The sequence below is a fragment of the Mus caroli genome, unplaced genomic scaffold, assembly GCF_978045245.1.
Source record: "Mus caroli unplaced genomic scaffold, Mus_caroli_1 scaffold_8, whole genome shotgun sequence".
NCBI lineage: Eukaryota > Metazoa > Chordata > Mammalia > Rodentia > Muridae > Mus > Mus caroli.
The window spans coordinates 46,752,859-46,768,232 of record NW_028227263.1 but is presented as its reverse complement, the minus strand read 5'-3'; the positions used below and the strand labels follow the sequence as shown (position 1 = coordinate 46,768,232).

Sequence of the window (15,374 nt, the reverse complement as noted above, 5' to 3'; positions counted from 1 at the left end):
CAGGCCCAGTCAGCTGGATGCAAGAGATGCTATGCTGTTCAGACATGGCCATGGGATAGACAGGAGTTCTGGAATGAGCTCTGGCGCCCCCATCAGGAGCAGAGACTACTGATATCCCACTGGTTCTTGGCCCTCTAGGTACTCAAGAGGATTTAAAGACTGAATGAAGCTCTAGTGGTTGAACTGTAACATGGTGCCATTCACGTGCTCTGACCTCAGGCCGCATAATTAAACAGGATGTAGGTGACAATTATTATTATAGACACAGCTATCAGCAGTCTTATTCCAATGCATATCAGCACTATGCTCACAAACCGTTAGATGACCAATTTATTCATGATCACATCCTCGTAGTATGATTGTCATTGCCTTTGTCCTAGCCACAGGATACCTCTGTTATTATCACTGTTACTTGCGTCTTCAGTATCATTGCTAACGCTGTGATTGTAATATCATCACTCTTATCTTTAACATAATCATCTTTATTAATGTCCCAACCTCATCTGTGTCACCAAATGACTAACGGTCACCCAAAGGGACATCAACTCACAGTCCTTCACCACCAATGCAGTCACCAACAATACTTCCGTTGCTGACATCATTATCAGTATCACTGACACTATGTGATGACTCATCTTGGTTATCGACTTGACACACCTGGGGATTTCAGCTGAAGAAATGCCTCCATCTCATTGGCCTATGGGCATGTCTGTGGGTATTTTCTTGATTGCCAATTGATGTAGGAGGGCCCAGCCCACTGTGGGTGGGACTATGCCTAGGCATGTGAGCCTGCGCTGCATAAGAAAGTAGTTGAACATGAGGCTGGAGGCAAGCCCCACAAGCAGCATTCCTCCATGACATCACTTCAGGAAGTTTTCCTGTTGGAACTGAGCTCTTTGAGTTTTCTACCCTGACTTCCCTTAAGGATGGACTGTGAGCCAACCCTTACCTCTCCAAGTAGCTTTTGTTTGAGGTGTTTATCACAGCAACAGGAAAGTAAATTGGAGCAGATCACCAAAGTTATCGATCCACCACCACTCTCATGCATCATCAATATCACCATCACCTTTAGCAACATCTTAGCCACTTTTATTACCTAAGATGCTAAGTGCCTGGGGGTCTGATGTCATTGCATTTTTCTATGCAGCCTGAGGTCAGAGTCAGCAGCTGGCAACTTCAGGGGAAAAGCCTTTGGACCATTGTAAGGATTAGCCAGTTCTCAGGAACCATGTGGACAGAGAGAGTAGGAGTGTCAGTGGTTGCTATAGATACCTCTTTCTCAACTTGTTTATCTTTTCTTCCTTTTGAGACAGGGTCTTACCTCTTATTACCACGCTGACCTTCCAAGTGCTAAGATCACAGGCCTGAGCCACTGTGCCCAGCTTCCCATCTCAGTTTCCCCATTTCAGAACCCCACATGGCACTTCTAACACAGAATCCTTGTCCCAGCTCCCCGTGTCTTGCTCCCTGCACTGGCTGCCAAAGCCTGACCTGTCTCGGCAGGCAATTCATTCAGATATTAATCCAGGCATGCCATCTCCCTTGGGCTTTGCCTTTCCAACTCCCTACATTTTAGCTGGGCACAGCTTTGGGTTTCCTGGCCTGAAGTGGGGTGGTGACAGGGCAGAAAGCATTAATGGGGAAAAAACAGACAAGAGACTGTGGCAGGGAATGAGTCTGAGGCAGGCAGTAAGCAGCCTTTAGCTTCTGTCAGTAGCAGAGAGCCATGTACCTCAGAGACCTGACACAAAGATGCAGGCTTCTCAAACTTCTGGCCATACCAGGATGCCTCTGTCTCAGGCATGCCAAGGGGAACCACATGGGCCCTAGTGACCAGGGTTGGCCTTGTAGGTAGAGCCGGGCCCTCTGATACATGATCACAATGTATAGCAGGAATCTTTTTACCTTGGTGGGGGAGCCTTAAGAAAGAATAAGGTGGACTTTTGGAATCACTTGGGAGATTGGAAATTCAGAATAGGAATTAAATAGATTTGTCTAGAAATGAAATAAAATACTGTTTTACAAACACATGGGTCTGAGTCAACCTTTTTCTGGTCTGTCTTGTTCACTGCTGTCCAGGGTTCTGCATAAGCAGGCATTGTGTTTATCTCAGTCTCTGAGCTGCAGTGCTCATTACAGGAGCATGAAGCAAAATCATATCTGATAAATCTGCACTGAAGGAAGAACTGGAGATGGCTCTGAGCAGCTACTGCAGCCGACACCAAGCTCTTGGAAGACAAACAAGAAGAGCAGGAGGAGATGCTGTCATTGTAGGAGGCAGTCCTCAGACCAGGATGCTTCAGAGTCGGGCAGTAAAATGACGGAGTTCCCCAGGGGCTAGGAGAACTGAGTGAGATGCCAGAAGATGAGGGGCCTGGGATGTGTGGGCTCAGGGCCGCACATGTGTGAGTGTGTGCTATCCTCCTCAGGACCAGCAAAGGGCAGTGGGTGGGGAGTGCTGTGCTTCTTCACACGTGAGCAACTATGCTGAGGGTGTGCACCACACTGTGTGGTACAACACGTGGTACAACTGAGACCCCAGGATTTGTGTTGTTTGCATTCGAAGCTATCCAGAGTTAGGGTGGCCTTTGGGCTATAAGTTCGACATGCCTGCCAGAGCCACATTATCTAATGCAGCAGCCACCAGTCACATGTCGTGACTAAACACTTAAAGTATGGCTAGTCCAACTAAAATATGTCACAAGTATAATAATAAACATTGATAGTATTATATTCCCAAATTGGATTTTGTTTCTTTTTCTTTTTATGAGACAGGTCTCACGTGGTCCAGGCTGACTGAAGATGACCTCCTACTCCTTTTTAAAATTTCTGAAACAGAATCTCACTGTGTAGCTCAGGCTGGCCTAGAGTTTATCATGCCTTAAACCCATGGTTATCCTCCTGCCTCAGCTGCCAGAGTGCTGGGATTACAGACATGAGTTATCACACACACCTGACTCCAAACTCTTAATCCTCCTGCCTCTCAAGTGCTGGGAATTAAAACCTGTGACATTTTGCCCCATCTAAATTTATCATTAAAATAAATTTAATTGACTTTTGAGTGTAGCTACTAGAGATTTAGCCTCACACACACGACTTGGCTGATACCTCTTTTTAGATATGCTGTCATAGACCAAGGCACTTTTTCTTTCTTAGCCCTGGCCACAGTGGCCAGGGTAAGGGCCTGGACAGTTGAGGCAAAGAGGAGAGGAGTAGAAGAAGGTAGGAGAAGCTGGAAGTTACAGACGGACAGACTGACAACTTCCTCACATTTTCCTCCAGGGAGGGGCAGTCTCGCCCTTGAGAGCAAGCGGACTCTGGTGAACTTCATGTCCTGGCCACAGTGTGACCTGCCCCTTGCATGTACTTCGCTGTCACGTTTAGTGTACTTTCACATCTGCCCTGGCGTTTCAGTTCAGGTGCGGTCTCACTGCACTTGTTTGTCGGGGACAACACCAAGTGGAGAATGCCTCCATGATAGACCAGACTATCACTCTCTGGTTCCTTGGTACCCTGGCATGTTGTGAAAGAGGACACAGGGTTTGGGGACAGGAGAGGAGAGATAGTGGGGGGAGAGGGTGTCTGTTTGGAGAGGAGTGTGGCTGGGAAGGAGAGGATGGAGCAGGGCACAGCATCAGGGACATACTGTGGGCGCTACTGCAATCTGACTGCAGCCAGTACTCCCTGGGGAAGCAACTGGGGACGATTGACAGACTGTGACCAGGCCTTGGTGGTCTATGGTCAGATGAAGGGATGGAGACTTTATTCTGTGTGTCAAGAGTCCTCTCTGTCCTAGGTTCCTATGCCCCAATTTGTTTCTACCTTTTGATCCTCATCTGTTTTGAGGACCGCTGACTAATAGTGGGTTCTTCAGGCAGGAAGCACAGTGCTGCTCAAAGCAGGGCTTGGGTGGCCCATCTGGTCTGTGGTTTGACCAGGTCAGCAAGCCTGATAGAACTTCCTCTCTCAGGGGGCTTGGTGCTGACATCTGCAAGCCCACAGGACATGCATGCTGTGAACACGACCTTGCTGTGGGCCTCTAGCCATCCTGAAGCTATCTTTGGGCACAGTTGAGGTCCTAGACAGCTTCACCCTGGAGCTGGGTCCCAGTCTATGAAGCCAGAGCTAGGCTGCCAGCGTGTAAGGGACTCCTTGCCAGCTCTCAGTTCCTCCCCTGTGTCATCACAGAGTAGTCACAGACACCAGATCTCTGAGAGATGGTGGCCATCTAAGGAGGCAGGGCAGAGGGCTGGAGCAGAGAGCCAGGGCATCTTGGCCTGCGGCGTCTTCTGGTGAGGGGTCCTGCAGCAGACCATCAGAAGTGCTGAGGCAGACGAGCTGCCTCATTTGTCCTTCCCTAGATCTCTGACTGATTAGTTGAGAGAGTGCCTGGGGAGTGGGTTTTCCTGGAACTGAGCCTCAGTGGCATTTATAAACCATGTGACGATGCTATTCAATCCCTGTAACTCAAATCCCTCAGCGACAAAGAGAACATAGGAATTGTATCTGCCACACAGGCAGTAGGGGTTAAATGAGATAATACACACATAGGGCCCAGCAGAGGGACAGGAAGAACATAATACACTCTAACTTAACTCCTCCTATGTTACTTAGCACCAGACCTGGCTTTGGTGATTGCTGCCTATAACTCTCTCCAGGATATAATGGAAGGAAGACTTTGAAGAACAAATAAGAAACACAGTGGTCAGTTGCCTCACTCCAGTCTGAATGGCTGGTGGAAAGAAAATGAAAGGCAGCAAATGCTGGCAAGGCTGTGCAGGAGAGGGAACCCTTGTACCCCACTGGTGGAAATGTAAATTCATGTAGTCATTAAGTCAAAAAGTATGGAGGTGCTTCACAAAAAACTGAAAACAGGGCTGGAGATGTAGCACAGTTAATATAGAACTTGCAGACCATTCATGAAGTCCTGAGTTCAAGCCCAACTACACATAAAATGGGTGCAGTGGCTCATGCCTGTATTTCCAGCACACAGCAAGTTGGGGTAGGAGGATCAGGAGTTCACAGTCCTCTTTGGCTGTATAAAGAGCCAGGAATACACAGAGCCTTGTCTCAAAAAGAAAAAGAAGGCAAAGATAAGGCTGGAGATCTAGCCAAGAGGTACAGTGCGTGCCTAGCGTGGACAGTCCTGGATTTAATTCCTAGAATCACAAAAGTAAAGTGGCAGGAGAATCAACAATGTCTAGTGCTAGAGAAAGCTGAGTGCCCGTGTTCACTGAAGCATTACTCACAATTACCGAGATTCACAGTCAACCTAAGTGTCTCACAACAGTCATTAGCAGGTGAATGGATGAATACCATGTGAGAGCTAGTCTCTCTCTCTCTCTCTCTCTCTCTCTCTCTCTCTCTCTCTCACACACACACACACACACACTTTCCCTCTGTCTTTCCCTTTCCCTTCTCTGTGGTTTAGTGTGAATATGTGTGTGTGTGTGTGTGTGTGTAGGTGAATCTGTGTCTATTTTGAGACAGTCTTACTTCTATAGCCCAGCAAGAACTGCGATTCACTAAATTGCCCAGGATGGCATTAAACTTGTGGTCATTCTCCTGCCTCTGCTTCCCAAGTGCCTGGATGACAAACATGAGATGTCCTAACTAATTCCATCTTTTTGTTAACCTCAGTCTTTTTCTCTGCCTAGCTGTGGTATGTCTAGACCAGCTGTTTCTTAGCAACAGAGACCTTTAGCCAATTTGAAATCCCATCATGATGTCTGATTCAAGGATGTTACACCCTCAGAGTTACAACACTTGCTAAGTGTGCATGAGACCAGAATCCAGCACTGAACAAACAGAAACAAATATGCTGCTATAAAAACACCAAAGTGGAATTGCAGAGAGGGGAGGAGGGAGGGAGGGAGGGAGGGAGGGAGGGAGGGAGAGAGAGAGAGAGAGAGAGAGAGAGAGAGAGAGAGACTTCTTCATTCACCTCATGCTGTCATTCCTGGTGTTCTATGGGGTATAGTTTGAAGTACACTCAAGTATACCCCAAAAGGAATTCTAGCTCTGGTATGGGAAAGAGAGATTCTTATTTGACCTTTTGGGTCAGAGACTGGCCTCATAAAGACAGATGCAGGGCCACCATACCCTGGACACTTTTGGGCCCCTCTATAGGCCCCACCCAGTACCTCATCCTGTGGGATGGAGAAGGGATTGCATGATCACTCAAGTCTCGAAGCTTAGAGGGAATGTGAGGCTGGAGTCTCAGCCCTACACTGCCAGGCTGGGAAGGGATACACAAGGGGGCTTCTAGAGGAGAGCCCACAAGGAGGAGACACAGATGACAAGGAAAGCCAGTGTCACCATGTAGATTCTGTCTCACTAAGAGGCTACAGCAGGGACCCAGAAGTCCCAGGGGGAATATGGGCACATGCTAGTAGGCTAGCTCTAAGTTTTGGGCTTTAAGGAATTCTGCTCCTGCCCTGCATCCTTGGCTATTGTCCCAAAGAAGTACATTGAGGTCAATGACCAAGACAGCCAGTGTCATGGACTCACAGGCTCTTAGCCAAATTATGGTCACTTAAACATGTGAATTTTGCTCAGAGGTGGTGGTGCATATCTTTAATCCCAGCACTCAATGGGATAAAAGATTTGCTCAATTCTCTATGAGTTTGAGGCTAGCCTGGAATACATAGTGAGCTCTAGGCTAGCCAAGGCTACATAGTGAGACCTTGTCTCAGAGACAGAGAGAGGGACAGAGAAAGAGAGAAATAGAGACAGAGGCATGGAGGCAGACAAAGAGACAGAGAGAAGTGGATTTTGGGACTCGAAGACTATTTCTGACATGGGCCTGGAGAGAGATCTCAGTTAGTGACGTGCTTGCAATGCAAATGTAAAGACCTTGGTTTGATCCCCAAATCCATGTAAAAATGCTGGGTATAGTGGCACACACTTGTAGTTCCAGTACACAGAAGGTGGGGGTAGGTAGGTACCTAGGTCTCTCTGGCCAGGTCCCCTAGCTACAGAGATTCTGTCTCAAAAACCAAGGAAAAACACCCTAGGCTGTCCTCTGGCCTCCAACAGCATGTATATACACATGTGCCTATATCTGCATATCTCCCCCCAAACATACTTGCTAGTGCTCACACACACACACACACACACACACACACGATTGCACAGGCACACACAGATGTTCATGTGCACATACATGTGCAGGCACAAACACATACATGCTTTCATAGGCCACATAGATAAGAACACACATGCAGAGGCACACAAATACATACATAGGCACCACACACACACACACACACACACACACACACACACACACTCCTCTGATTCTAGAAAAGAAGTACTTAAAAATACCCATCGATTTGAACTTTAGCTAGGTGCCATAGCTCATACTTGTCAGTCCAGCACTTGGGAGGGTGAGGCAGGAGGATCGCCATGAATTTGAGATCAGCCTGAGCTACATAGTAAATCCTAGGCTAGCCCAGATTGAGGCCCAAGTGTCTAAAGAATTAAACTCTGCCCAGTCAACAACAAACACAAAGAAGCAGAGCACTAAGGCAAGACCTATGGCGAATTGGAATTATTCTAGGAGTAACAGAGCCAACAGAAGACCATGGTGCCCACTGGCTCTCAGAGGCTGGCCATGGCCAGCATGCTTGATGCAAGAGGCAAAAGGCCTGTTAGGAAGCAGGTGGCCAGGCCTCTTCCATCTCCTGGCTCAGCTCTAAGAACAGGTTCTCAGAGGAGCCAGTGAACACTGGAGAAGTACCGGGTGGGGCACCCCACCACCCAAGGGGCAATGCACCCAGAAATGATCTGTCAGAGAGCCCTTAAGAGACCCTGAAGAGGCCTCATAGCTGAGCCACCATTCAGGCACCCATGTCTCCTCACACCTGGCTTCCTTCACTCCTTAAGGCAGGGTGTGTGGGATGTCTTCTTCAACTCTCCTGAACAAACAACATAGCAGCATGGAGCAAGTTAGAGGACACAGCCTCAATATGCAGAGCTGGCTGTTCTTGTCAAATCTGCTGCCCACACATTAGATACATTGGCCAGACCCACTCATGATCAGACAAGCCTTATTTTATGTGCTACAATCTTTTGGCTTGTAGAGATTGACTTTAATGGCTGCATTTACTTCTAGGGTACTTAGGGGGTTCCTGGGCCCTAAGTCTGGGAGATGTTTGAAAAGATTTCCCAAACTGACTGGCTTTGACTGTTTCTTACTTACCCATCCCACTCTGTGCAGGAGAGACACATGCAGCATGTAGCAGCCAATATCACCCAGTGGGACCACTTCTCCAGGCTCTTCACTAGTGACTCTAGTGGGCCAGGCCAGCCAACCCTACTGCAAGCGGCCTGGCTGGTCCTGGAAGCCTTGAGGAGGCGGAGGTGGAGGCAGTGGCAGAGGCGGAGGCGGAGGCAGAGGCGGAGGCGGAGGATCAATTCCTCCCACATCAATATTTATTGCCCAAGAGCTGCTGGAAGCGGATCAGCATGTTCTCAGCCTTCAATCTTTTCTTAAGAACCTCTCAGCTCCCCTCCTCCCAGAACTCCACATCTGACAAGGTAGATGCAGACAGCCAGACAGGCACACAATCAGAACCAGTGTCACAAGGCTTCATGGCACATAGTTCTCAAAAGCCGACTCCAGGAACCACGGCAGCCAGGACTGCACATTCTCAGAACCCAAGGTAATTGTGTAGTGCTCCAGGAATCTGACCTCTGTACCTTATATGTGCCACACACAGCAGCAAGCATAGGGAAGTGACTTGCTGCGGAGGCACATGGCTGACCTGTTACCCAGTCCAGTGGACAGCTACCCACGCCTTTTGTTCTCTTTCCAAATATAGAGCCCAACGCAGAGTATCTGTCCCCAGACACACAGACTCTTGTCCTCCTAAGTGACACTCCTGTTTCCAAGGACTCCACTTCAGGTTCTGGGAATTTGAATCTTGGCCCAAGCTAGGCAGAACTGAGATTCCAAGCCCGCCCCCTGCCTCCAGAGCGATCACAGGCACTGTCAGCCCAGTCACCCGCTGTCTCTGGGAACCACCATTGCTGAATAAGCATCACTCCTGGGCAAGTCCTGCCCCAGGGCAGCAGAGCCGGTGCCTATCCCATTGGCTGCTCCCAAGTGCTCTGCTGCCTGCCCCCCAGCATGGCCAAGAAGGCCTCAGTGGCCTCTCTCTCCATGCTCTTCCTGGTCCAGTCCACCTGGTAAAGCAGGTGAAAAGTCCTTGCTTCCTGTCCTTCCAAGCATACCTTTGGGTCTTGAAGCCAGCAAAGGTTTTGTGGTTCTGGCCCCTGCTGGCCAGAATCCCAACCTGGGGTGTCTTTGGCCCTAGGTTGAGGTAGCTGACAAGGCTCAGTAGAACAGATGGTCCTGGAGCTTAGACGGACTTGAACTCATATTCTAATAAATTGACCCTCTATTTAAAAAAAAAATGACAAAAAAGAAATGACCTTTTCAGGTCTACTTGCTGGGTTAAACTTTCTTGTTCTAAGAAGGAAGCCCTCTTCCGCACTTCAATAAACGTGCCTAGAAGTACCAGGCCACTGCAAGAACATCTGGCAAGATTTTTTTTAAAATAAATTATTCTTTTGCAATTAGAATTACTTAGCAATAAGCACCTTACTTAACTTTAAAGCTGAGGTCTTAACAAGCAGCTCACATACTTGGGAAAAGAGAAAATGGACAAGGCTTCATAATGTAGTCAAGTTTGTACCCGGTCAAAGTGGCAATTGAATTGAAATTATGAGTGAAATTGAAATTATGTTGTCAAAATAGACTTTTCAGACTCATTTCCAGGGTCAGACATACATATCTTAGTGGTAGAGCCCTTGCCACTGCATGTGAAAGGTCTGAGAGGTTTAGATCCCAGTAATGATGATGATGATGATGATGGTGGTGGTGGTGGTGGTGATGGTGATAATAATAATAATAAATAAGTTTGTTGTTTGTCTTTTTTTTTTCAATTTGGAAGCAACTTACTGTCTTTTGGGCTTCATATTTTGGTAAATTCTTAGCTATAATCATCTATCCTGCTTTGTGGTTCATGGTTCCTGGTCTCTTTAGTCATGTGACCTTGGGCAAAATCTCCCACCATCCTGGCTCAGAGTACTCTATGCGTACTCGGCCCTATCACTGCGCCTGGCAAGGCCAGCCTCATGTCTGCTGTGGAACCCTAAGCTGAGGTCGTTTGCACTCAGCATCCCTTGGCTGTCTTCTCTGTACTTGCCAGTGTCCTCATGTCTAGCTCAGAACTCTTCCTACACCCAAGTTCTACAGCCTCAACTCCTTAGCATCTTCTAGCATAGTCAGAATTCCCAACATTTCTAAGTGACCGATGCCGACGTTCGTGAACCCCAGCAAGCCTGAGTCCTCACCCCAGGGCTCCTGGATTTGTTCATCGATTTCGAGCAAATCATACCATCCTCCCTCTGCCCCACAGCTCCTGGGTTATGGGAGGGCCCCATGATGGTCTCAGCGTGTGTGTGCCTGTTGGAAGGAGGCAGTGGGGCTTGCTCAGGAATGATGAAGCCTCATTAGGAAGCATTATGGTGGCTCTGGAGCCTGAGTTAGGGCTGGTACATGGAGGGTGCTTACCTTGCTGGCAGTCGAGGCCACACTTGCCAAGACCTTCCGCCTGAAATGAAACTCATGTTTCTCCTTGGGCATCTCTCTGGGGAAGAAGAAGTAGGGGCTGGAAGCCAGGACCACCAGTCCTGAAGAGATGAGGAAGCCCAGCCACCAGGCGCCCACCCATCTGGGGTCTTTTGGAGTCAAGTTGATGCCTCCTGGAAGAGAAAACCATGATGATGTTAGTGTCATGACTGTCTGTCATCTCTGCCTCTGAGAACCTTCAACCAAGAGGCCGACGGAGTACTGGAGGAATGCCTATAACCTCAGGCCAGCTACTTAGTTTCTGTGCCTTAGTGTCTTCCACTGTGACACACAGATATTAGTAGCTTCAGGAGTTAAGGTTTTCTATGTCATAGGGTTGTTAGGAGAATTACAGAAAAAAATATATATATAACGGTAAACATTATACATATATAGCTAAAACAAGTAAAGTTAATTAAAAAATTAAATATCTAATTTGAGCACCTGGGGAGTGGAAGTAATAGGATCAAAAATCCAAGGTCACCCTCGGCTAATTAACCACTGAGTTTGTAGTCTGGGCTACAGGAGACCCTGTCTCAAAAACACAAACAAAATCTGTGAAAGACAGACAGGAGAAGAACTTCATGGGATGTGCATTTTATAGTCACATGTTCCTTCTCTCCCATTTCTATTTCCATTGCATTTCCACCATTAGACAAAGCATTATTACTGAATCAAACTAAGGTGGGATTGCTGTTGTCTTTAGACCACGTTTAAAACAACTGGGATTGTTTAACAGAACCATTCAGAGTTACTAAGACCTGCTTAAAATGACCATAGAGTTGTGGGGTTAACAAATGTGTTCCTTTAACAAGTCCTATCTTAATGGGTTTGGTCCCTAACCTATTTTAACTAGAACATGATGCTCAACTGCTCATAAAGCTTCTAAAGTGAAAGGCTGAAGAGCTGACACCTTCCCTGAGTCTCTCTGTGCTGGGTAGCTCTTTCTCTGAACTGAAACATCAGGAGGCTGAGACACAAGGTCCACAGAGCCCCTCTCTAAGGTTACGACAGCAGTAAGACATTTTGGGCAGGAGAAACCTCTCTGATGGAACTATCAGCAACTTGTGCAGGATGCTCTAGGGATGCAGCTTCTGTGTGCTGTCACTTACAGTGTGGTGGGACTCTCAATGATGCCCTTGAATCCCCCATGCTCCTGAAAGTAACTCCAGTAAACTCACTGGCTCACCAAGCTTGCCTAAGATGGAATTGTTTCTTTGGTCTGTCATCATTGCCCTATCTGGGGCGAAAAGACATTTGCTCACTTCTCTCCAGGAAAAGTCACACAACACCCAGCATCACAGGTACTTTATAAAAATACAAGTCCCCAGTAGCACCAGCCAGCAGCAGTTCACACAGTCTGTTCTCCAGGCACTGGGTCCCGAGCTTCTCTGGGCAGGAGCTAGGGAGCACAGCTGGCACTTAACAATGTGGTTCCAGATCATGGACGGGTGTGGCTTCTCCACTGATGGTATTCAATGCTTTCTTTGTTTGTTGTCTGCCTTGGCCCCATGCCACACTAGAGAGAGCCTAGCTCCTCTTCAAGCATATGCTAGTCTATGCCTGCAGCAGATAGGAACCACCCACCCTTCAAATCCCCCATGAAGAAATGGACCTGGGAGATGGCTTAGAGGCAACATCCACCCTGTGTGCCAAGATGATGCCAACAGATAGAAGACACATACTTCCAAATGGAGGTGTCTTGGAAAACCTAGGCTACCCCAACTCTCAGGGACTTTCCCTCAGAGCATCAAGGGGCTGCTACCAGAGCCCCTTGGTCATTGGTGTTGGGGCCCAGTGTTCTAGAAGGAAGAGAGACAGGCAGTATTGCCATTCGTGATGGTTGCCCAGACCTGTCCTGGCTCAGGGAACCCGTGAGAGAAAGCTAGAGGATGACCACCCAGACACACATGCGCTGTTGGTGGCTTCTAGGACCTGCTAGAAAAATCTCCAAGTGAGGGACGGGACTTCTGAGTGGTAGGGGGCCGAAGGCATGCCTGGCACTGAGTGTGACAAGCAGGCAGCTGAGGAGCCACGGTAAGCTGCTCTAACAGGATACCATCCACCCTCCATCCCCCTGCACATGCAGGGATCCAGGGCTCTTGGACCCCACAGACCTTCCTGGCTACCTTCAGACCAACGTTTAGCCAGGCTCCTTGGCCCACTCTGGCCTCTAGTTGATTCTGAGAATACAGTTTCCCAAATGAGACCCCCAGAGGCTTCTGGGATCCTAAGGTAGTTGCTTGGCTAAAAGGGCCCCAGGTCAGGTCTCAGCTGGGAGAGATATGAGGAGAGATCTGATTGACTGGGCTCTGCTCTAGATTCTCAGGTGCTATGGCCCTAGTCTTAGAAGGCTATCCCCCTGAGGGCAGTGCTCCCCACAGACTAAGAGGGCATATTTTATTATCTGTCAACAGTGTGTCTGTGCCTTAACAGTGTGTCTGGGGAGGGAGGGTATGCAATAAGGTCAGGTGGTGCCAAAGGGCACAGCTCCTTAAAAGATGGCTCTTTACAGTTTATCTCTGATACGTCACCAGATTCTTGTGACAGCCTCAGGGAACAGGAGGATAGAGATGATCTCAGTTGTGAGGAAACTGAGGCCTAGAGATTGAAGGAAAAGGCTCATTATGGTCAGTGTTGCTACAGGGTTCCCATATGGGTTCCTGGTGTGGGACCTCCTGGAAGAGCAGTGATCAGTTACAGAGTGTGTGCATGTGCACCCCTGAGGATGATGAACACGGCACAGGCTCACCTTCTGGCATCCGGTCAATGTCCACATAAAGGCGTAGCATGAGGCTACCCAGCCCATAGGCCAGGCCAGGCCCCATCGTGGTTATTCCAAACAAGATCCCTGCAATTCAAAGTCTTGGTGAGGGTACTGAGATGCTACCTGCCATCAGAATCCCTCTGTCTACCATCAGTAGATTCCTGCACACCTTAGTGGGTCCCTACCACCTACCCCCAGCAGGTCTGTGCCCTGAGTGGGTCTCTGTCTTCCCCGAGTGGGTCTCTGACTACCCAATCTTTCATGGCAAGAACAGTCATCAGGGCTCTCTGTAGGATTCTCTAGGTTTTTTCCCTCATCCTCCTGCCAGGCCTCTCTTCCCCCTGATTGGGCTTGGCCCCACTATCAGAGCTTAAGGGGAGAGAACATCTTTACCAATGTAGAGGGGTGAGTTGCTATCGTGGGCAAAGTCGTCAATGTAGGAGATCCCAAAAGGCTGTATGGGCACAGCACCGATGCCAAGCAGGGTCTGTGCTGCAAACATGATCCCCACCATAGTCAGATGCTTGGCTTCTGTGTGACTGGAACAGCTGCCATTGGACAGGACAGAGGCTGGAGCCATAGTTGTGGGCAGGCACAGGGATGCTTCAAAGTCCAGTGACCTATTGTCTGAGAGAAGACGATAAGAGCTATCACCATAGCTGAGACGAACAGTAATCACCAAATGTAAGAAGATGTTCTGAGTGCTTGGATGTAAGTCACTCGATTGCCCCAACCTAGGGTTCACAGACCAGAAACATGTCAACCAGCTCAGCCCCACAGTCTGACCACACAGTTCCTGCTCTTAGCTTGCCACAGCTCATCTTTCTGAGCAGGGGCATCCAGAAGGGTCATAACAGTGGTGACTCTTGGGTGGAGGAGCAGGAGTGACCAACATAGGTAGAATTTGAACTGGGTGGAGAATGACAAATAAGATTTTTTCCAGAAAGGAGGGGAAGAGTTCACAGGAGAGCAAACTTGGGTCCTCAGAAGGGCACAGAGATGGAAGGAGATGTTCCAAATAGCAAGTCACAGAGTAGGGGCATCCCAGGGCTATAGGCAGGGCTGGGAGGAACAGGAAGACCCCAGACTATGGAGGGCTCTGGTGTTCTTGGTATTCATTTGGGGAAGAAGCTGTGTTGGTTCAGGACACAGTGCAGAAAAGGGTGTTTTCTTAATTTAGCTCCAGACATTTACTCTTTGACCAATATTTGGTAAGCAAACTCGAGGAGACCCTTGTTCTATTATTATCCCCAACATGGTGACAGCAGGGACCCAGAGGTGCCAAGTCAACCAAGAGAGCCACACCCAGGTATTGGAAAGAACCATGCAGCCAAAGTCATCAGCGAATGTCCCACTGTCCTCAGTGGCTGTCCCTCTGTGTAACCATTGCCTCTCTGGTCCTCATCCCTCAAATGAGTCTCCCAGAACAGATGTTCTCTAGGCATTAGAAGGTCAAATGAAGAACAGTTCTGGATGAGGTCTAGGTATGGGCCTGGCCTTGCATCTCCCTCTTTGGCCTCAGGGTCCTGAGGCCATAGTGGTAACCTCTGCCCTATAAGGTCCTTGACAGAGTGGTGAGAGGTGTCCCTCTCTAGTTCCCAGTAGATATTTAAGTACACCAATCACATTTGCCTTTACTATTCCTGGGTCCAGGGTCTTACAGATGGCCTAACCTGTCACACAGATGCACAGTACTGCAGAAGAGATAAACTGAGGAAAGCTGTGGTTGTCAGAGCAGGGAGAGCGTTTGGAGCTTAGAGTCATGGTACGCTTTGAGCTGATCTTGTGAACACTGAGGCTCACACATGAGAAGAGCTCAGAACCAGCCAGGAGGCCAAAGTGAAACCTTGCACAGAAAAATCTCTGCTAAAGTGGAAGTTCTGGGCAAAACGCCATGAGGAAGTACTTCTTCCCAGCATCCCAAGGTTCCCTGGTGACAGCCGTCCTCTCAGCTCTAGAAACCCACTC

The 15,374-nt window shown here is 48.5% G+C and overlaps 1 protein-coding gene across 1 annotated transcript in view; it reads right to left on the bottom strand.

The window, feature by feature from the left end:
- Nucleotides 1–15,374, bottom strand: part of Slco2b1 (solute carrier organic anion transporter family member 2B1) — a 48,301-nt gene that overhangs the window by 12,159 nt on the left and 20,768 nt on the right. Inside the window, exons 5-7 of the mRNA XM_029479789.2 lie at nt 13,800–14,033; nt 13,392–13,490; nt 10,583–10,773 (exon numbers count right to left, since the gene is read on the bottom strand). Of these exons, the coding sequence (XP_029335649.1) occupies nt 10,583–10,773; nt 13,392–13,490; nt 13,800–14,033 (524 nt within the window). The remainder of the gene's footprint in view (nt 1–10,582; nt 10,774–13,391; nt 13,491–13,799; nt 14,034–15,374) is intronic.